The 22764-nt window shown below is 40.1% G+C and overlaps 2 protein-coding genes and 1 pseudogene across 3 annotated transcripts; all 3 read right to left on the reverse strand.

The window, feature by feature from the left end:
- Nucleotides 1-413: 413 nt before the first annotated feature.
- On the reverse strand, nucleotides 414-7847 carry LOC146969449 (uncharacterized). The gene is made up of 5 exons (XM_085760230.1): nucleotides 7793-7847; nucleotides 1073-1777; nucleotides 865-987; nucleotides 741-784; nucleotides 414-533 (listed from the first exon to the last, which is right to left on the reverse strand). The coding sequence occupies exons 1-5, from the start codon at nucleotides 7845-7847 to the stop codon at nucleotides 414-416; spliced, it is 1047 nt and encodes a 348-aa protein (XP_085616356.1).
- Nucleotides 7848-10923: 3076 nt separating this feature from the next.
- On the reverse strand, nucleotides 10924-12543 carry LOC146969450 (uncharacterized). The gene is made up of 4 exons (XM_085759401.1): nucleotides 12540-12543; nucleotides 11509-12426; nucleotides 11376-11419; nucleotides 10924-11287 (listed from the first exon to the last, which is right to left on the reverse strand). Exons 1-4 carry the CDS (start codon nucleotides 12541-12543, stop codon nucleotides 11168-11170), a joined length of 1086 nt encoding a protein of 361 aa, XP_085615527.1. The 3' UTR covers nucleotides 10924-11167.
- Nucleotides 12544-17243: 4700 nt separating this feature from the next.
- LOC146969451 (uncharacterized) lies at nucleotides 17244-19131 on the reverse strand (annotated as a pseudogene). The gene is made up of 4 exons (XR_015038205.1): nucleotides 18396-19131; nucleotides 18170-18298; nucleotides 18040-18086; nucleotides 17244-17412 (listed from the first exon to the last, which is right to left on the reverse strand). The product of XR_015038205.1 is annotated as an uncharacterized LOC146969451 (transcript).
- Nucleotides 19132-22764: the final 3633 nt, after the last annotated feature.

Here is a 22764-nt window from a genome sequence, read left to right on the forward strand (position 1 = left end):
TGACGAGGGCGGGGGCTGCTAACTCCATCGGCTGACAAGAGATTATGGTGCGTTCAAGGCAACTCGTAACTCGTGTTTTTCCGACCTGTGAAGTGGTACCAGTTCGATCTGGTACGAGTTCACGGGTCGGAAGTTACGAGTGGCCGTTATAGTGCACTTTTACAGGCAACAGGACGGAAAAACACGATTTACGGGTTGCCTGGAACGCTACAAAGTCGTAAGTCGTGACTCAAAGCCGTAATTTACGGTTTCAAAAGCCTGCCTGGAACGCAGCATTAGCCAAAACGACTGGATCGCTTACTTCTGCTTTACACATGCATATTGTGAGTTTCAGTTAAAGCCATTTTCAAGTGATAACCTAAAATAATATCAATTCTGGAAATCTGAGAGCACAAAAAGAAAAACAACCTCTTCTACTGTTTAACACTGGAGTACACACATTCAGTCTTAGTGTTGTCCCTCTGTCTGCGTGATCTGTTGGGCCGGTTCACGTTTAAAGCAGCATAATGAAGACTGTCTGTATCGTGATAACCCTGGTAACAAAGTATTTAAAAGCAGATTATGACATGGACAATAATGAAAAGTCAAAGTTTCCAAAACAGCAAGTTATTATTACATAATTATAACTATTAAATGTGGGATTGAAATGTCTGACAAATATGTTCAAAATGTCCACAAGGCAAAGTAATCCCACAATGGAAATTGTCTGTATGTTACTTTGAAAGTTGATCTAAATTTACCTCTGCACCTGCTGTTGACCGGGGTGAAGATCTTGCTGGTGGCTCTAAAAAAACAGTTTAAAAAAATGTAACTGAAAAGCCACACTCATCATATGAACTGATAGACACTATCTACTATCTGTACCTGATATTAAGTTGTTTGCTTTGTTGATCTTGTAAATTATGGAAACCAGTAAAACAACCAGGACGCTGGTCAATGTCAAAGCTCCACTCAAGAATAACACCAAGACACGAGGGGCTGCCTCATCTGCAGAGCCAAACGTCATTAAAAAAAGCTTTCTACATATTTACATTTATAATATGGGATGGATGCTGCTAGAAAAGTGACTTACCCTTGATGTCCAGTTTGGTCACGTTTCCAAACAGAATGTGTCCACATGAGGCGACAGCACAGTAGTAGGTCCCAGTATGAGAACGATTCAGGTTTGTCATCGGCAAGTTGTAGACACAGGTGTGTGTCTGTGTGTCAGGTTTCCTCTCACACTGATCATTCCTGTCTCCATGAGTGTAAATGAGTCCTGGATGAGATTCTTCAGAGTCTCTGAACCAGTAAACACTGAGTCCTCCATCACAGGTCCCAGTCTGCACTGTACAGTTGAGAGTCACTGAGCCTCCAGGCTGGATGATCTCAGACTCTGACTGATGGACTGAAGCTCCGATCTCCCAGCCTGAACCCTTTACATTGACAGTAATACCCTCTGAAAATTCAGTAATCACTGTAAGCTTGCCTGCACAGAAGTAAGTAGCAGAGTCTGATATCTGCAGATTGGTTATCTTTAAGTCATTTCTATCAGATTCAGTGTCCAGACTGAAACGTTGATTGTTCTTGAATTCATCAATAAAGCTTCCATTGTTATTGAAGCCAAATACAGTAGCGATGGGTCTTGGTTTATGCCCGAGACTTTGCTTGTACCAAAGCTTTGTTATGCCACCTTTGTTATAGAGACATGGCAAAGACAAGCTTTCACCAACATTAGTTGATATAAAACGTCTCACTTGATGAACGGATGAGGACAATTTCTCCTCAGTCGACTGAGCTGTAGAGAAATGAAAGACAAAGTGAATGTATATTATGAACAGATGAAGACATTTAACAGAATCAAAGTGCAAAACCAAAAACACAACTCACCAATTCCCCCCTCGAACAAACACAACAGGTAGAAGACAAACAGTGCAGATGTCATCGTGCTCAATTTCTCTGGGTGAATGGAAACAATCTTGATCTGTCCTTCACTGCTGTTTGACAAGACTGCGTCTGATTGGTCAATCTTATGTAAATGACGCTGTACGTCCAAATTTGGAAACTTGTCAAGTTCACTGCAACCCACAGAGTCAAGTTCAGAGAATTACAAGGTGGGAAACACATGTGACAACCCGTAAAGAGCAAGGTGTTTGTATGTAAATGAACACAGGACGTTGTGCATTCTCAGCTTTAATATTTGATTTCCATTATTTTTATTTTTCTCTCCTGAGAGACATAGCTGTTTTCTGATTGGCATGGTGAGGGTGATGTCAGAAACAGTATAAACCGTAAAAAAAAAAAAAAAAAAAAAAGAAACAAAAATTAGCAAAAATGAATTGCTGTTGGTCATTTGCAGATGATCTGTCATTAGCTATCAGAAATGAAACACATATTAATATATCACTGTATGTATACCAATTAATAACGTGAAATGAAATTATATGAACTGTGGGGCATCTTAACAGGAAATACTTGCTAATATTGATGTTTCACTAATATGAATATCTGTTAGCAATATTCATCTCTTTGCAATATTAAATACACCAGCAGGTATGTAGCACCTGAAATGATAGGTTATGTTATTATCAGTATTATGTATGGTGTCAGTGTTCACCAGCAGTCTTCGGAGATTTTGAGTTAAGTCTGCATGACTGTACCAGCCAGCAGGGGGCAGAGTGGAAGTGTCTGTCATGAAGTACTACCAGCCAATAATAGAGTTTGTTTTTGTTAGGGAGGAATTTGTGGTGATGCCGATGAAGAAGAAGTACAAGAGTCCTGTTTGCTGAAGGAGTTTATTTAGACTTGGCCAAGGACAACAGAAGAGTCGTCATCACAGCATAAGTGCATGAGGCCACCTCAATAAAGCCCAGATTCTTATACTAGAAATGGACCGAGATAGCAAAGGGGAGATGTGTTGACATCCAATTGGCTGAAGTGCATAACACGAAGATAAGGATTCACACCAGCTAAGAAATGAGAGAGAAACAATAGTCTGTCCGTCCCCCCGCAAAGTGTTATCCAGTGACGGAGAGCGTTATCTAATCTACATCTGTGGCTGCAACCAGCCAGAGAGTGAGACCGAGGACACCAAAGAGGGACCATGGCCTTGGCATGTTCCTCAGAGAGAAAATAGGGCACATAACTGAAACCAGCAGTAATCTAACAGGAAGTCACTATGACACAGAGGGATTGACCATTAACTACACAAACTATCAATAGGGAAGTGAAATTATTCTTTAACAGTTTTGAGTTGTATTTAGCCTCAGTGGAGAGAAGTATGTGCCAGTCCTGCTGGTGAAAATAAGGAGTGCACTCATTCTACGGCACATCGTTGTACAGTGACTTCTGTAACATATAGACATCAATGAACACATTTATTAACAAGACTGTGGTAAACACACAGTCTAGTGTACTGTAGACCCAGGGCTTAGGGACCTACAACCAATATGGTGTCAAAGATGCTGACTGGAACCACATGCCATGTGAGGTAGTTTGGCTTTTTTTCTTTTACAGCTATGATTGACAGCTTATCTTGTCTTTTAAATCATGTGATCACATCTGTGACACCTCTGACTTGTCATGTGATCATCACTCCTTAAATGACAGCTCTCCACACACCAGACCCTGAAGAAGACTGCTGTACAGTCAAAATGCATTGTTCTGTATCCCTGCAATATTAAAGGATTTTTAACTTAAATACTTCACTAATAGTGCCTCAGTGCCTCTATTTGGACGTCCTTCATCAAGGACTTCCTTTTAATACAGTAATCTGACAGTCTTGTTTTTGCCAGAGTCATTTTATTACACAGCTCCATGAATGTTTTTTTTTTCACTTACACTTTTTCTAATACTACTATCAACCTGTGACCTGTGACCAACCAACAGGTTAAGCCAACATCACAACAGCAAACCTGTCATATCTTTCTCTCTTGTTCCCTGTTCACGTCCTATTTTATTTTAAAGTTCTGTGTCTTGTCTTCCTGTGATTACCTCATGTGTCTCACCTGGTTGACTGCCCCACCTGTGTCCTGTTTCTCCCTCATGTATTTTCCAATTGTTCTTTGTTGCTTCGTCTGGGTTCATCCAGTGTTCCTGTGTCTGTTCTCAGTGTTGCCTTTCTGTTCCTGCCTGTCTGTTCTTTGGTGCTTCTCTTTAATTTCTACTTTATCCGAAATTCATAGAACTGTGGTTACATATGTATGTAAGTTAAAGGACAATTCCAGGCGAATTCAACTCGGGGGTGTATTTTTCTATCATTTTAGGTCTAAAAGAAGGAATCTGAAGATTTTCAGTTTAATCGCTCCTGTTTTGCGGTAGTTGTGTCTGTCCCCGCATCACCACGGCAGCAATGAATGGGAGTGGATGTAAGTTCCGCTGTTTAGGCTGTTTACATCCCTCAAAGCCGCATTTTTTTTCCACAGACAGCGTCAGATGGCTACTCAAACATGCACCGAGAAGTTTATTTACTTCAAGCAAGTCGACATGTTTGTAAAACTAGATCTAATTCAAAGTCTCCCGGAGTCTCGCGCAAGACCCAAGTTGCCGTGCTCGGTGTGTTCAGGTGCAGTGGGAAAAGCTACCGTTTGTGTCATAAACACAGGAATATCAACTCTTGCTTCAAGTAAAAAAAACTTCTCGGCGCATGTTTGAGTGGCCACCTGACGCTGTATGTGGAAAAAAATGTACACTTCAAGCAAGGCAAGAGTTGATATTCCTGTGTTTATGACACAAGCGGTAGCTCCGACTGCACCTGAATACACCAGCACTGCAACTTCGGGCTCGTGCGAGACTCCGGGAGACTTTGAATTAGATCTAGTTTTACAAACATGTCGGCTTGCTTGAAGTAAATAAACTTCTCGGTGCATGTTTGAGTCGCCATCTGACGCTGTCTGTGGAAAAAAAATGCGGCTTTGAAGGCTGGAAACAGCCTAAACAGCAGAACTTACATCCACTCCCATTCATTGCTGCCGTGGTGATGCGGGGACAGACGCAACTACCGCAAAACAGGAGCGATTAAACTGAAAATCTTCAGATTCCTTCTTTTAGACCTAAAATGATAGGAAAATACACCCCTGAGTTGAATTCGCCTAGAATTGTCCTTTAAGCATTGTTTAGGAGACCACTTTTTCATTCTCACCGTTCTTCATTGTGTGTCCTGTTGAAGTCTGCAACCTTAACAAAAATTAAGTTATCAATGAAATCAATATATGTACACGGACAGAGAGTATGAATCTTGTGCTTAGCCCTGATGTGTTACTACTACTACTACTAGCTCACATCAGGCTCAGTCAGTGTTTTCATGTCATTTCCATTGTGTTTGTCCAATCCAGTTTGTGTTGCTTCCTGGTGAGTTAAGGCTTGTCTGGCTGAGTGGCTCCTGATTCTCTGAGGAAGTGGCTGCTGTTACACAGATGATTCAAGGTTTTCCACTGTTGTCTTTGGATGGTTATCCTGTTGAACTAATGAGCTGCTCATAATTTGTTTGCAGGACCACGATGGCCCTCAGAGGTCAACACAGCACAGCTTAAAAAAACACATGCAAACAAAAGCAAACTCACAAAACACCAAATTAAGACATCTGTTGCGAAGCTGCACACCCGAGACACACTGCTTTGACTCACAACACAAGCAAATACACAACACACAAGACAAAATAGATGAGCAACCTGCAAATATACACACAACACAACCAAATACAGAAACACATTTCATGTAGCAGAGATGACAGCAGAAGTATTACCAGAAGTACAAAGTGACACCCCGGGTGAAACAGTTGGGTGATGTTGTGAGTGTTAATGTTACATTTTTAAGTTGCAGTTGCAGAGCCACTTTATGCAACACTTAGTAAAACACAGTTTAAACATGCATGTGCCACATCTATGTCTACCACGGGCTCTCTCCACTGCACGTGTTTCTGCCACATTTACCACAAAACCCGAGTGCGAATAGATAAGATTTATTTTTTCACCAATGATGCAACACATTGAAATCACAATGCACAAAATTAGGTTAAAATCACATAGGATAGAAGAAAAACACTGTAATATAATTAATTTCTGCTGTGGTTATCAAAGCCCAAGAGCATGTTGTACTATACAAATCCATGTGTTCTCCTAAATTTACTGGTGTAATTATGAAAATTGTATAATGTTAAGATTTTACATACAGTATTTGGAAGAAGACACCTTTACACAAAACCAAAAGACCTTTAATATTTACACTTCTGCATCAGATTCCTATTACTTACACCTCATTAAAAATTGCAAGAATGTATCCTCTTACTCATATTCAAATGGAAGTTATCCACTTCTACTTCTTCACACTGGAGTACACACATTCATCCTCGGTGTCTTCTGTCTGTCGTCTTGACCTGTTGGGCTGTTTAACACTTAAAGCAGCATAATGAACGTCTTCATGGTTCACCTGGTTCCAAAACATGAAAAAATGCATATCTCAGTATGGTTCTTTATACAAAAACGTACCAAATCTGCACAAGCACTTGTTGTTCTTCAGCTTCTATTTAATAGACAATATCAAGTATACTCACCTCGGAAATTGTCATGGAAGGAGCTGAAAACCTGGCTTGGAGGTCTGGTTAAAAAACAAACGTTATTTCATTCAAAATCCAGACTTAGTGATAAAAGTTAATGCTTTAATATAATGTTGATGATTACCTGGAGATTCGTGTGTTTTTTGCCTGTTAATTCTGTACAACGAGAAAGCCAGTGAAGCACTCAGGATAGTGGCGAATGTCAGAGCTCCAGTCAAGAAATACACCACAACAAGAAAGTCCAACTCATCTGAAAATCCACCAAGAGAGAAAATCAGAGCATTTTCTGTTTTAGTGTGGTTAAATCAGTGTTACATATCTGCCTCAAAGGGATTCACAGTCTGTTCAGTAATCAACACCTTTGATACTTAGATTCTCCAGAATCCTTTGTCGACAGTGACTTACCCTCAAAGTCCAGCTTGGTCCCGTTTCCAAACAGTATGTGTCCACATGAGGCCACAGCACAGTAGTAGGTCCCAGTATGAGAACGATTCAGGTTTGTCATCGGCAAGTTGTAGACGCAGGTATTTGTCTGTGTGTCAGCTTTCCTGTCACACTGATCATTCCTGTCTCCATGAGTGTAAATGAGTCCTGGATGAGATTCTTCAGAGTCTCTGAACCAGTAAACACTGAGTCCTCCATCACAGGTCCCAGTCTGCACCGTACAGCTCAGAGTCACTGAGCGTCTTGGCTGCATAATCTCTGACACTGACTGATGGATCCAAGATTGGCTGTTATAACCTGAATCCTTCACACTGACAGTGACGCTCTCCAGAAATTGTAATACATATAAATAAACAACACAGCAGTAAGTAGCTGTGTCTGACGTGCGTAAATCTGTGATTTTCAAGTGATTTTTCCCACTTCCTGTGATCAGATTGAAACGGGAATCGGTCTTAAATTCATCATGGAATGACCAGTTGACGTTATGTTTGATGAAAGTAGAGATGAGCCTCGGCTTCTGTCCCAGACTGTGTTTGTACCAGTAGAGCCTCGCAGATACACCGTGATACGAACACTGCAAATTGACCTCGCCGCCGACATGAGCTGATATAAATCGTCCCTCCGGAGGAAAAGGTTCAGACTTTTTCAAATGAGCCATCTGAGCTGGAGTGACATAAGACAAAGCCAACGTTCACTCACATGAACATGACAGAATCGGTATGATGTGTACCAACTCAAGTATATTTTTATTCTATATAGTTTAAGATGTAAGATGATATAAGATGCATGATAGAGGTTCCAAAAATTGAAACTTACCCACTATCCCCAAGATCACACATGTGAGGTAAAAGGCGAAGCCTGGAGAAGTCATCGTGTTCAAATTGCTGAGTTGACTGAAACAACATTGGTGGTGGCTTCAGTCTTTAGAGACATGAACACATGTGATTGGCCGGCTTGAAGTGACACTCTGTGATCTCATGCTTACAGTTTCCAATGGTGTGACTGTGAGGCAGCAGGTCATCTTGACAAGAGAATAAAAATACTAGACTGTTTTGTGCCTCTGCTTGTGTATTGTCTTTATGGTCGTTCTGCTGCATGTCTGTTTAGCTGTTTTATGCCACTGTTTTTAACTTGTACTTTTTTTCACAGCCCTCTCCCCCTCTCCCCTCAAGAAGCTTGTGCTTTTTGTCAGGCCATCATTGCAAATAAGAACCTGTTCTTAATGATTTTTCGCCTGGTTAAATAAAGGTTAAATAAAATTTAAAAAAAAAAAACACTAAACAACTACCATTACGGTGCAATATTGGTATATCAGAAAAAAGAGCAGATGAGTTTTGGAAATGGACTTACTATTATTACCAAAAATAAATTGATTCACATTTCAACAATTCAGTTCATTTTATAAAAGGCAGTGTTTCTGGCCCAGTTTGTTTTCTCCTGATATATGTGTGGTGGCCTGGGAAAACCCTTCACATGGTGGGATTTTGACATTTTCATTTTTTGATATTTCCATAAACTAGAAGTTTTCAGCCATTCATAACTGTTTGAATAACTGAGATAGCCCTTTCAGATCAAAAGTTATGGGCATTTTAATCTATTATGACCAACAAACTGAAAAGTGAGAAAAATGGCTTTAACTAGAACGTTGCTGTTTTAACCCTCTAAAGACGAGTGTTTTACAAAACATTAAACAGCTTCTGAACCGTTTATGATAGAGATTAGCTGTAAACTGTATCTGAATCGTGTGATTTTCTGCTTTCCGAGGGTCCCTGAATGGTGCCTCTGTGACAAGAAGGGGCCGTATAGGATGCGTGTAATCACGTGGTACGGGAACAGACACTAACCTAGCATAGCATCGATGCTAATCCGAACGTAGCATCAATGCTAAACAGAACGTAGCATTGGCGCTAAACTGAACTTATCATCGGCACTTGCACAAGTTTTACAAAACATCAACAACAAAAATAAAACCTCCCGAACCGTTTATGATGAAGACGAGCTGTAAAAAAGCATCTGAATCGCGGGATTCTCTGCTTTCCGAGGGTCCTTGAATGTTACCTCAACAATAACAACGGACGTCCTCTCCTCTAGCGCTGCTGCCGCGGCTCAGCTGTGCTGCGGCTCAGCTGGAAACGAAACGCTCTACTCGCCATAAAAACATAAAAATAAGTACTTTCTGTTTTGTTTTCTTAAAATATTTATTCACCACGATGTAGTAGGGAGTTCAAAGTACCAGAATCACACAAAATATCAAAATCGTGGAAATAGTACTTTTTCACCTATTTTGGCTATTTGCCACAATCGAACGTCTGCGACATCCGACGGGTTTTCCCAGGCCGCCACACATATCTGGATTTTTGTTAAACTTCTAATCACCACAATCAAAATTCACTCAGTGGATTAAAAAATGGAAATAAAAAAAATTGTATACTTGTGACATCACAAAATGACAGGTCCCATTGGAACATTTTAAGACACAGTTTCTGAATACAGCCTTTGTGATCTAGCATTTTGAAAATGTAATTGTTCTACCCAGTGGCATGTGGCTGTTTCAACAATCTAACTTAAAATATGTTTCTAATGTCTAACATTTATTTTCAGAGCAGTCACTTTTATTTATTATTTTCAGTAACATACCACAAAAGTAGAAGTATTGAAATATGACCTGATGGGGACTCTTTATAGGCTGTTTACTGTAGTTGTCTTTGGACATGGGGTATTTATGTAAGACTTAAGAAACCAAACACCTTTTACATCCTGCGGAAAACCACAAAGCCCGCTGCATGAACAACAACCAGTAACAGAGAGTATGGCAGCAACACATACCAGTTCTGAAGGTTACTGTTTCAGGTTATTTCCATGCTCACCAATGCAGTAGTGTCATGAAATACTGTATAAAATGTCTCTAAAATGTCTCTTTTATTCACTGCGTAGTGTAGAATTAACTTTTAGCTAATGTTAAAAAAAAAAAAAAAAAAAAGTTGGCTGTTTTTCAGTCAACGTGCACTGTGGTGATGCTTTGTGTCTGTTTGCTGTTCACAATGATGGACGGAGTCATGAGACTTGACTCTAAAAAATATCTGTAATTTTCAGGCTGAGCTGTGCCCAATTGTCATCCAATGATTTCATTAGTTTTTGAAATTACATATACCACCCCTAACTGTGAGTACCAGTACCGTATTTTGACCGACACATGTCACAGGCATGTCTTTAAGACACCTGGAAACTAGCTTAATTTGTGGAAAAGGGGCACAACATGTTTCCTTTAATAAATCCGACTGAACGTGCAAAACTTTTTCCAGCCCCGTCTACTGCAGCTTCATATCAGTAAATCCTGAGCAACAATTGTGCATGTAAATACAGTTAGAATGTATCACTTATTCTTTCTGTAACATGACTATCCTAGTCTTCCCTTATGGACATTCAAGGGCAGAGCAGCAGCTCCTGTCAGTCTGAGAAACTAGAATGTTAGCTAACCTTAACTTAGCCAAGTGGAAATCATCAGTTGTATTTTTTTTTTTTTAGATGTGATTTGCCAATTACTATTTACAGAAAAGTACATACTAAACATACATTTTACTTCCAAGCATCACAGTCATGGAGCTATTATCACTTAAACAGTGACTTTTGAAGTGACTTTCTGTATCTCAGATAATAATTGTCAGTCTGAAATGCCTACATAGGCTACTGTAGGTGTAAAATGGAGGTATCATTTGGCATTTTCCTATGAACTATGAAATCAACTTTCAGAGCAATAAACTAGAGAAGACAGATTTTCATCCAAACGGCAACTTTATTTTCTTTGACAACCATGACACCACTGGACTGTGATGTATCAAGCAACTTCTGCATGGACACATGGAACATGTCTGCACAGACCATTTTCATTTAGGCTATGTTTAATGACATTCAGAAAATAAAAGAAAAAAGAAAATACATGATCTGGCTGAAGGTCAGCGAGGACAAACACATAAAGTCAAAGACGGTTTTGATCCTTAAAGCTTAAAGAATTGTACAACATCAAGTCACATAAAATCATTTCCTCACCACTGACTTAAAGGTGTGGTTCATTTGCAGGAAAGCAACATTGTGCATCAGCATCAGATGCACACACAATAAAAGACTATGCTTAAGGACTGTAATGCATACATTCTTAAATGCTAGACCATGAGTAACCTGACATATCCAGTTCTACTGCTTCATGCGATGGTACACACATCCACTCCAGGTTCCATCCCTTTGTCCTCTTGACCCTTTGTTGAGGTTCACGCTTAGAGCAGCATAATAGAGTTTCACTGCATGTTGGTAACCCTGGTAATAAAATAAATCAGATTGTGGTTGTTTAATTGAATGTGTCTGAACATCAAGTCAAGAGTTAATCCAAACAGCTGTTACTCACCTGTGCCTCTGCTCTGGAGGGGGATACAGATCCTGTTTGGGACTCTAAAACACAGCAGTGATCCAATTTAATGTCCAAACTTGAATGTCTTCATTGAATAAAAGCTGACAGAAACTACAGTACAATCTATTACCTGATAGGAGGGTGTTGGTTTTGTTCATCTTGTAAATCATGAAAGCCATTAAAACAACCAGGATGATGGTAAATGTCAAAGCTCCAATCAGGAAGAACATCAACACCGGAGAGTCTTCCTCATCTGCAGAGCAAAGTGTCAGAATCAGAGCTTTAATGTAGACATAACTGGTTTCATTTTGGGATGGCAACTGTGAGATAAGTGACTTACCCTGTACCATGTCCAGCTTGATCCTGTTTCCAAACAGTATGCGTCCACATGAGGCCACAGCACAGTAGTAGGTCCCAGCATGAGAACGTTTCAGGTTTGTCATCGGCAAGTTGTAGACGCAGGTGTGTAATTGTGTGTCAGGTTTCCTCTCACACTGATCATTCCTGTCTCCATGAGTGTAAATGAGTCCTGGATGAGATTCTGCAGAGTCTCTGAACCAGTAAACACTGTGTCCTCCATCACAGGTCCCAGTCTGCACTGTACAGTTGAGAGTCACTGAGCCTCCAGGCAGGATGATCTGAGACTCTGACTGATTGACTAACGTTTGGATATTCCAATCTGAATCCTTCACACTGACAGTAATGCCCTGCGAAATCTCTATCCTATTCAGAAAGCAACTTATGCAGTAATAAGTAGCTGAGTCTGAAACCTGTAAACCTTTCACCATCAAGTGATTTTTACCACTTTCAGTGTCCAGTGTGAAACGTGAATTGTTGGCGAATTCATTAAAAAAAGTGTGTCCCTCGTAGGTGTAGAAAGTAGAGATGAGCCTCAGCTTCTGCCCCAGACCTTGTTTATACCAGTAATACCTTGCAGCAACGCCGCCTTTGTAAAAACATTGCAACGTCAAGTTGCTCCCACTTTCTGCTGCCACAAAACTGGTGTTTTGATACACAGATGAGACGAGATCCACAGGAGGTTTCTGAGCTGGACACAAAAACAAGGTATGGCAAATGCAGTAAAATGTGAGAAAAATCAAACACATAAACACATTTATGTCACTAAGAGAAGTGAGTTTCAACAACAGAAATGAAACTCACCCATTTCCCCCATGTGCAGAAATGTCAGAAATACAATAAACACCTGGGATGTCATCCTGCTTAGATTTCTGTGTGAAAAAACACTGATCCTGTCACTGCGCTCAAGACACAAGACTGCGCTTGACTGGCCAGCGTGACATGACCTACTTATCTACAGTATGTGAATATCTCCACCCCCAGTGTCAGAATGTGTTTTTTTAGAGCAAAAGAAATGGTGTAGGGCAGACCAGGATGTCTTGTCACACCTTTTGCTTTCAGCTCAGTTTCCTCTTTCAAATAACATCACCGTAACTCAACTTCCAGATTAATTGAATAAAAATAAAGTCTTATGCTCTCATATATGATTTTTGTTTATTTTTTTACTTCTCACTATAGCACATAGGGCTGTAAAAGGTCAAGTACATGGTGGTCATTTGTGACAAGTTGCCCCATCCCAAGTTGTCACACTATGTATTTTATAAGTAACAACTCAACACCAACAACTCTGCTATGATTCTGGTACTCTCCACCTCCAAACACAGTCATTTTAAATGAAATTAGGACAAAAATAGAAGCTTTTCACTCATTTTTGAAAAAGAAAAAAAACAAACAAAAACAAAACAACCCATGCATTTCATAAGAATTTTCCTGTAAAATAACAGTAAAGAACTGGCAGCTGGGTTACCATTATGATACTGTAAAATTTACAGTTTTTTACTCATGGAAATTTACAGCTTTTTACTGTTAATGAAGAAAACAGTATGGGACTGTTTTTTTATTATAAAAACAGTAAACAACTGGCAGCTGGGTTACCATTATGCTACTGTAAAATTACATATTTGTTACTGTTACTAAAAGCTACAGTTTTGTACTGTATTTGAAAATTACACTGTGTACTGTTTTTTAAGATTACTTTAACAATACTTTACAGTTAACTGATTTGTTTAAAAATACATTATCAGTCTTCACAAAATCTACAAACTACAACAAAATAGAAACAGAGCAGCATGTAATTGCAATATGAAAAAAGCACAGCTTCTTAATACACTTTGACTTTTATTTCAACATGAATTTAGAATCTCCACATTCAGACCACATTCAGACACCTTCTTTAAAAAAAGACGTTACAGACAATTGAGCAATAGATAAGTCATAAATTTACAAAGCTCTCAGATGTGTCTGCCCTTTGTATCCTCTTGTAATCTGCTATTGTAATGTGGTCTATGAACATAAAAATCAAAGAAAAGCCACAAGTCCAGAAAAAAATATCCAAAGTCCTGACCTCAGACAGTCAAAAATATGCCAGAATGAAACATTCAAACAGTTGTATGTTCAGAAACAGACACAAATAACTTGGCAAGAATAACAGCAAGGGACTTTCAACTCTGTAAAGGAGAGAGAAAGAGGGTGAGATTGAGAGGGAGAAAGAATTAAAGCAATGAGACGATGGTCTGTGTGTGTTATGGGATTGAATAATCTCACCTAAATGAAGTCCTGCTGAAATTCCATGAGTCTTTCAGCATGTGGATACAGTACATGTGGTTTGACTGCTGTCATCCTTTTGCTTGTGGTGCTGGTGCCCCATCCAGCCTTTGGTGCCTCTCAGGGTTTATGAAGCACCTGCAATTAATAGTGTCTCATCAGACAGTGGGAAAATCATTGCACATATTCATTAACAACACAATAAAAAGCAGCAAATGTTAATTTAGAATAGCATGCTATTGAAAAGATGAAAAAAAACACATGTTATAGTGAAAATACCTGACGTTTGGGTGAATTCAAGGGCACAGGAGGCATCTTCCTGGTTGAAGATAGAAGGTGGAAAATAAGGTGGGTTGGATTCCCTCACATACGACATGGCCCTCGAGGCTGACCATCCAGCGCTGAAGTTTCCTGTTGTTTACCTGAAACTTGACCAAGAATTGCCCTGGTAAATTAAGATGTGCTCACTGCTTTCACCTGCACATTTTTGCAATTTGCAATCAGGCAGACAACACTACAGGTCTAATATTGCTGTGACTTTTCATGTACCCCACATAGGCAACTGAGGTGCATATACCTGACAAAGAAAAGATTATTGCAAACTTGACCATGATTCAACAAACAGGAAGCACCGTGCAATATGAACAACAACTCACGAATACTTACTGTGATCAGTAGCGCAGCAGCAAATAGTCTTCAGTAGGCCTATGTGTAATGTCAAAGAAATATGTCAAAAACTGTACCGTAAATTACGCTCAAAGAACTCAGCAAACATCTTATGGATCATGAGCCCCCATAGATTCATTAATTAATGGCAAACATGGTAACAACAACAGCAACAACAGTACTGACTAGAAAAAGTACTAAAGCACTACATTTCTGAGCTAAAATTTAAAATCTGGAATACCTCAGAATGAACAGACCTCTTATGTTGTGGTGTGTTACACCATTAAGGCATTATATGAATGCTTCATGAATTCACTTCATCTATCATCTGTGAAAATTTAGCTAGCTACCGAATCATTCTGTCATGACATGCACATTTGCAATAGGCTGATGAAAACAAACTGAAAACACTGCCAATTTACTTTGTACCAATTTACAAATGAAATAAAACTGCTACTCACCAAATAATTTGCTAGATGGGGGTGGATGAAGGGTCGACAAAGAGAGGAACAGATCCGGCTTCACATGTGTAGTTTCGGTTAAATTTCCCACAATGCAAAAAATACAACATGATACCGTGACTTAGATGGTTTAGATGAAAGATTAGCGGTTAAGTGCTGTATATTAGGAAAACAGTATAGTTCCGTTAAAAGAACAGTAAATTACCTAAATTTAACAGTTTTTGTTTATTTTAACAGTAGAATGATGTATTTAAAAATAACAGGTTAATACTGTTGGAATTCTGCTGTAAATTCACAGCTTTTTCTTACAGTGTACAAACACATTTTTGCAGTGGTCCTTATGGATTTACTGTGAAGCTTGTAGCTGTGAATCTGCCCTGCTGCCCTCAGCATCACACTATATGGTGTGCTGGCCTTCTCTGTCTTTCTTTTATAATTTCGAACCATTTTGAATGCTTTCCCTTTGTCTTGTTTCCTTTCTTTACTTCTATTATTATCATCATCCTGAGTAAAGCAACAAAGACAGAGAAAACAAACCACTGAAAGACAAGGATTTTATTCATCCAGATATTAAGAATTGTCAACAGAACATATTCAAGACAACTGAACACTTTGTAACCCTACAGTGATAAACACACTCAATGTGAAACACTGCAATGTTAAACAAAAAACAGTGTGATTGCCTTTTTTTTTTAATGAGAAGAAACAGTGCTTGTGACTTATAGCGTTATTTAGATGTAAACTACCATGGGTGGTTATTCTCCTGTGTGGCCGCCACCCTTAAGCCGGCTCAGAGAGGTTGAGATAGTAATGATGTGACTCCTCCCCCTGGAACCAGTCAGAATGAGAGCTGCAGCATTCTGGACCAATTGCAGTCAAGGCAGGGCCCACTGACTAATTCCAGAGTACAGGGACATGCAGTAGTAAGATCTTAAAGATACAGTATAAGCGCATTGATGAGTCTTTTTAAGTCAGTACATGAGAACTGTGTTTTATTGAAGTGATGGGATGTAGCTGGTGGAAACTGGAATTTATTTTTTGGAGTTTGGCAAAGATGCAGTAGTCGGGGGGGGGGGGGACACATTCAGACTAACTCTGCCTTGTTACCATGTTATTTTCTGTGACATCACCTACAGTACATGTTTCTGAGGCACAGCTTTGAAGCTCAGAGTGGGCTAGGCGGTGTGCATTTCCCCATTTGTCACCTGGCAGCGGAGTTATGAAATCGCTTCCTGTTCGCACCATTCTTTGCACCAAGCTGTGAACTCATTGAATTCAGCTGAGTTTATAGCTTATAGTGTTTCCCACAATTGCATTTTCAATTTTTGTAAAGGTAAGGACATACTACATAAAGCTTAGACTGGTACTAGATGTAAAATGGCTGGTCTAATTGTATCTCAGTGAGAATGCCATCAGTTAGGCCCACTGTGACACCGCCAGACACACTGTAAATCTAATTCTAACGGTGAACTGTGAAAGCCTCATATTTCTCTAATGGGTGTCAGCTGTTTAGACTGGATTTGTGTAGGAATTAGGTCGACAAAAGAACTTCCTGTGTGAACAACACAATCTTACCACTCACTTTGCGGTGGCCGCGGTCAATCATGTGCTTTTCTGGGACACTCAGCCGTTGTAGTTAGAATGAGCTACCGGATATGAACTGCATTCACACGTTATCATCTCATGACCAACATGTTACTTTATTAGGTGAGGTTCATAAAATGAAAAGAAAATAGCATCAAAAGCAGATACATGGTATTGTTTGGTTGACCTAGGCGCACTAAATCCTCATTGTTATAATCACCAGGTGCAGAATCCTCGAGCATGAACATATTTCGTACAAATATCTAATTGCATATTATGAATACAGACCACAAGAAAAGTACAAAAAAGCCTTAAACTCATCACATACATATACATAAAACACAATCCAGTTCTTTTTGGGGGGCTTTTTATTGGCTTTAATTGACAGCACAGTAGAGAAACAGGAAATGGGGAGGCAGAGAGAGGGAATGGCATGCAGGAAAGGGCTGCCCGATGCGGGATTTGGTTGCCTGCAGTGAGGACTGTAGCCTCAACATGGGGCGGCAGCTCTACCAAGTGAGCTAAATGCCGCCCCCAAAAAATCCAATTCTATTCAATCAGTACAAATATCACAAGTGTTTCTACTACTTCAGACTGGAGTACACACATTCAGTCTTGGTGCTGTTCCTCTGCTTGCTTGATCTGCTGGATGGTTTAACATTTATAGCAGCATACTGCAGGTTGTCTCCATCTTGGTAAACCTGGTAACAAAACATGAAGTATATCAGGATATCATTACTGTTAAAAATGTAAAGCATCCATACAATAAACATTATGTGCATTTAAATAAATTAAAGGTACCATATTAAGACTTTAAAGTGTTTTATTTGAAGTGTTGATATAAAATAATGGGTACAAATAGCACGCACATTCCCAAAAAAGTGAAAAGTTGGGTGCTGGACCAGAGCTAGTAAATATGAGATGAAGATTAAGTCTGCACACCTGAAGTAGCTCCTGCAAGTTTTATTGAGTGTAACGTTTCGGGCACCTGCCCTTCGTCAGACATGAAATATATGAAATAATAACATTGATATAAAAGAACAACAGGTCAGCGAGCAAATCAGAAAAGGGGTTTTAAGCCTATGTGGGTCTCAGTGGGCTGGACTTGAAGCATGGCAGTGGGATTTGTTGTGACATCACAAAGTTACAAAAGTCCTGCTTGCCTGTTTTTAGGCTCAGTTTATGAATACTGACTGTCACATTTCTTCATAGAGTGTTTGATACTTTCTCAATATAAATATCAAAGTTATACCTGCTATATAAGAACTCATGGAAATTTACTTTTACATAATATGGGACCTTTAATGAATTCTCAAAATAAATGTCACCTCTGGATTTGCTGTGCAGGGAGCTTCAGTTGATCTTTCTCGAGATTCTGTTTGTAAAAAAATAAAATATTCTGTCATTCATAAAAATATTCAGTCACTTCATGCCTACATCACATACATGATAACTCACCTGTACAGTGGCAGCCGTTTCTCTTGATTATCCTCAACACTGAAGAGGCCAGTAAAACAACCAGGATGGTGTTGAATGTCAGTGCTCCGCTCAGGCAATACACAGGAAGGTTGGGAGAGTTCACCTCATCTACAGAAACAGAACTCAGCTTTAATCTCTCTGGTCATTACCACTGTATGCAAAACTATTCATCTTTTCAGACAAGGTATGATATAATGTTACTCACAGTTTATGTCCAGTTGGGTCCCATTTCCGTATAATATTTGTCCACATGAATCAACAGCACAGTAGTAGGTCCCAGCATGAGAGCGATTCAGATGCTCCAGGAACAAGTTGTAGACACAGGTGTGTGTCTGTGTGTCAGGTTTCCTCTCACACTGATCATTCCTGTCTCCATGAGTGTAAATGAGTCCTGGATGAGATTCTTCAGAGTCTCTGAACCAGTAAACACTGTGTCCTCCATCACAGGTCCCAGTCTGCACTGTACAGTTGAGAGTCACTGAGCCTCCAGGCTGGATGATCTCAGACTCTGACTGATGGACTGAAGCTCGGTCCTTCAAGCCTGAACCCTGCACACTGACCACAGTGCCTTCTGCGAACCTTAAGACAAACGTGTAGCTATCTGCACAGTAGTAAGTAGCTGAGTCAGATATTTTCAGATCACTGATCAGTAAATGGTTTTTACCGTTTCCAGCGTCCAGATTGAAGCGTGGATTGTCCTTGAATTCATAATAAAAAGTCTTTCTTGTATCAAACACATAAAAGGTAGAGATGAGCTTTGGCTCCTGTCCCAGAGTTTGCTTATACCAGAAAAGCCATCCTGAATCCGTAATATCGTAGAAACACTGCAAGGTCAAATTTTTTCCGACATCGGGCGATATAAAACTTCTTTTTTGGCGAAGAGTTTTCAATATTTCCTGACTCGTCTCCTGAGCTTAATTATGATGAGAATAAAAGCAAATTCACAGTTAATTAATAATGAGGACTATAATCTTTACATTAAAATATGAACTGGAGATATGAACTAAAATACAAAGTGCAGCCACAAAGGTAAAACTCACCCATTTCTCCAAAGAAAAGGCAGGTCAGGCAGAAGACAAGCTTTAGAGGAACCATCCTGTTCAGACTCTTGTCTTGAATGATCAGCATCTCGATACTTTCCACACTGTTCAGACAGAAGACTGTTTGATTGGCCAACGTGTCACTGCCTTTTACTGTACGTCCTACTTAGGAAACATGATCACATGCTCAAAGCCACCTATTGTGTTAAGTTTGTTCTTTCGAAGACTCACAAACTGAAAGAAAAGGTTGTTACCTTGACATCATATTTTAAATTATGGAAAAATAAATGCCAGGTATATACGATATATTTACCAGTAATGGGAGTGGGGTCTACTTATACCCAATCTATACTATTTAGTTTAGTTTATTATGGATCCCCATTGCCTCAGCTGCGACTATTCTTCCTGGGGTCCTATGTTACAATATAAAATTATATATGCTCAATCTGAAAACAGATATACACATATAAATATATAAATATTACATACATGTTCAAATACTTAAAACATTTAAGACAATTCTCCTGAATTATACTGTAGCAACAACCACTACAAATAACACATCAAGCAAGGGACTGACTGTCATTATGTACATGCAGGTTTGATAATTAACAAATACCTTTGTAATAAATAGGCAGTGTTCATTTGCATATACTGTATAGGCTACACGGTAGATAGATGAATTTATATCAGTTGCATGAATTTTGTCATTAATTATTACATATCTTAGAATTATACTTGACGATTAAAATAATTAAAATAAAGTATTGTACTGTAATGACTGCAATTGATTGATTTAGTTGGCAGATGGTAGCTTTGGATAATTTCTCAGCTGTCGTCACGACAACACAGACACCTTGGTTCTATGAAACTGGCATTTACTGCTTCAGCACATCCTGTCCTATGATACAGCCACACCTTGCTTACACCATGAAAACCATATCTGTGAATGAACATAGCAAAAAAATAGATCAACAAGTGCATCCTGATATCCTTTTAGATGCACATGTGCACAGGCGGAACTGCTCGGTGGAGCCGGCTGGGCTCTAGAGCTGATTCCATTCTACAGGGTTTGTACAACCTATGAACCTGAAGTGCCACAAACTGCAGTTACTCCAATGACCACTTGGCTGACTCCAAAAGTGAGTTAAGCCCCAAAGACTCCTGTGTTAAAGGGACAACGAGGAGTTTAGGAAAAGCGAAGCGTTTTCACACTACATTTATGAGCCTCCGCGCGCACCGTGAAATTCTTTGACCGGCGCAAGACAGACTCATGTTTTCATTCATCAAGAATTAAAGTCAGAGGTTGGAAGACGATCAGATACCGTCGTAGTTCCGACCATAAACGGGGATTCGGCGGCGTTATTCTCATGACTCGCCGCAATAATAACAAAATAACGATAGAGACAAAACAATATATTTATCGAAAATGGGCCCATTAACAAGTGTGGGTAGCGGAGATTCATCCACATTAACGTGAGACTTTTTTATAACCAAATAGAAACTCCTCGTTGTCCCTTTTAAAATGTCCAGATTTACAGTTGATATAGCTGATTTCTCATTCTTCATGTCAAGTTTACGGGGATAAATTTTCCTAACACTTTAATTTAAAATTTGCTTATAGTTGTGTATAAATGAGGGGGTGACAGCTTTGAGTTACAGGTTGGTACTCTCACTGTTTTCATCCATCCATCCATATTTTCAACCACTTATCAGAGGTCAGGTTGCGGGGGCAGCAGATCCACCAGAGGGCCCCAGCCTCCTCCCAGCTGGATGTCCCAGGAACACCTCTGCCTGGAGGCATCCTTACCAGATGCCTGAACCACCTCAACCCACTCCTTTGTGTGCTCCCTTCCACACAAAGGAGCAGCGGGTGTACTCCAAGTCTCTCAGGGGTGACTGAAATTCTTGGGTTCTAGTTTCGTAGACCAGGCGCAATCTAGGTGCAGCGCAGGTGCGCCGTGCCAATGGGGTGTGTCCACACGCGTTTTGCAAGTTTTGTGCACGGCGCAGACCGGTCCAAGTGTATCGGAGGTCCACAGGTATAGCCACAGTTATGAGGTACCAGTAAGGAGAAGTGACGGCATGTGGCGGTTAGCGGGACTGAAGTTAAACTCACTCGCCCAAAAAAGACGTGCTAACCCACTTACCAGGTGGTCATTGACCTCTTGGTGAAATAGTTAGCATCGTCGCCCACGGTGCGGGAAACCCAGGTTCAAAACCCACTCAAGGCAGGTCACAGAACAACATCAGTCACACAAGCACTCTGCATTCCCACCGCCGGGAAAGAGGGAGGAGAGAAGGCGTGAGTGGGAAAGAAGGAGAGAAGGCGTGGAGTGGGATTAACACCGCTGATTCAGATCTTCACCAATCAAATTAGCTCTTCTCCTCACCTTCAACTGAGCCGTGGGCAATGCGCACTGTAATTTTGTCATTTTACACTTAGACATGGACGAAAGGAGACAGCGACGCCAGAGGCCAAACCTCTCCCAGGAGGAAACAGGTGTTTTGGTCCTGGAGGTCCGAGCTCAGAGTGGCTGAATAAGTAGGTTCAATCAATCAATCAATCAATCAATCATCATTTATTTGTCATTGCCATAAATAACAATGAAATTACGTTGGAGCATACAACCTTACATAGTGAAAAGTGCATAGTGCAAAATGTGCAATGGTGCAGAATCCCACGGGCATGTCATGTACACGAAAGAAAGGACAAAAACACAGGGGCGCCAGAGGACATGGTCAGAGGTAGTATAGTGTATGTTGCAGCAATGCAAAGGCCAGTTCACAGTTATTGTAAGGTGGAGTGTGGTTACTGTCCATATGGGGGAGGGGGGAGACATGGAGTGTAAACAAAGGAAAGACAAAAACAGAAACAGGGGCATCAGAGAACATGGTCAGGTTACTAATATCGTTAATCAGGTTTGACCTGATACACTGAGAACCGTTGCCCAGTGTAAAAAAAAAAAACACACACACCCCTTTTCCACTAATAAAGACACTCATATTTAGTAACCCAACCTGTGTAACAAAGATGAGAAGTGTACACTGATCAAAACATCCTTGTTTCTCTCTCTCTCTCGCTCATAGAAAGACCAAGGTTGCACGGTACAGGTAGCCCACGGTATGGTTCTCGGTACGGTTTCGGTATGTGTTTTGTGCAGAGAACTTTTTTTTTCTCCCAAAATAATGTTTAAAATTTATATTATTTCTAATATTAGGCTACTACTCCTTGTAGAGTTCTCCCCTCTCTCTCTCTCTCTCTCTCTCTCTCTCTCTCTCTCTCTCTCTCTCTCTCTCTCTCACACACACACACACACACACACACACACACACTTGAACTGTCTGTGAACAGCCCCTAGCTCCTCCCTCTGCACACTCCTTTAGTCTTTCAGTATATGGTGAACACTCTGAAGCCACTTTCAAACAGAGCTCGCACTATATTGCTGTCATGGAAGATGTCACTATGCTGGCAGCCACAGTCTCTCACTGGGAAAGAAGATGTTAGTCTATTGTGTTTTCACTACCTCTCAT

This window comes from Trachurus japonicus, chromosome 18 (assembly GCF_045865225.1).
Source record: "Trachurus japonicus isolate A0001 chromosome 18, Traja_1.0".
Lineage (NCBI taxonomy): Eukaryota > Metazoa > Chordata > Actinopteri > Carangiformes > Carangidae > Trachurus > Trachurus japonicus.

Bases quoted from the DNA above. Each gene is read 5' to 3' on its own strand.
- LOC146969449 (XM_085760230.1), bottom strand. From the start codon at position 7,847: ATGACTTCTCCAGGCTTCGCCTTTTACCTCACATGTGTGATCTTGGGG. The intron at 1,778-7,792 runs GTAAGTTTCAAT...ATTTCTCTACAG, and splicing joins TGTGATCTTGGGGATAGTGG to CTCAGTCGACTGAGGAGAAA. The intron at 785-864 runs GTACAGATAGTA...CTGTTTTTTTAG, and splicing joins AGCAAACAACTTAATATCAG to AGCCACCAGCAAGATCTTCA.
- LOC146969450 (XM_085759401.1), bottom strand. The intron at 11,420-11,508 runs GTAATAGATTGT...GCTGTGTTTTAG, and splicing joins AACCAACACCCTCCTATCAG to AGTCCCAAACAGGATCTGTA. The intron at 11,288-11,375 runs GTGAGTAACAGC...TTTTATTACCAG, and splicing joins CCTCCAGAGCAGAGGCACAG to GGTTACCAACATGCAGTGAA.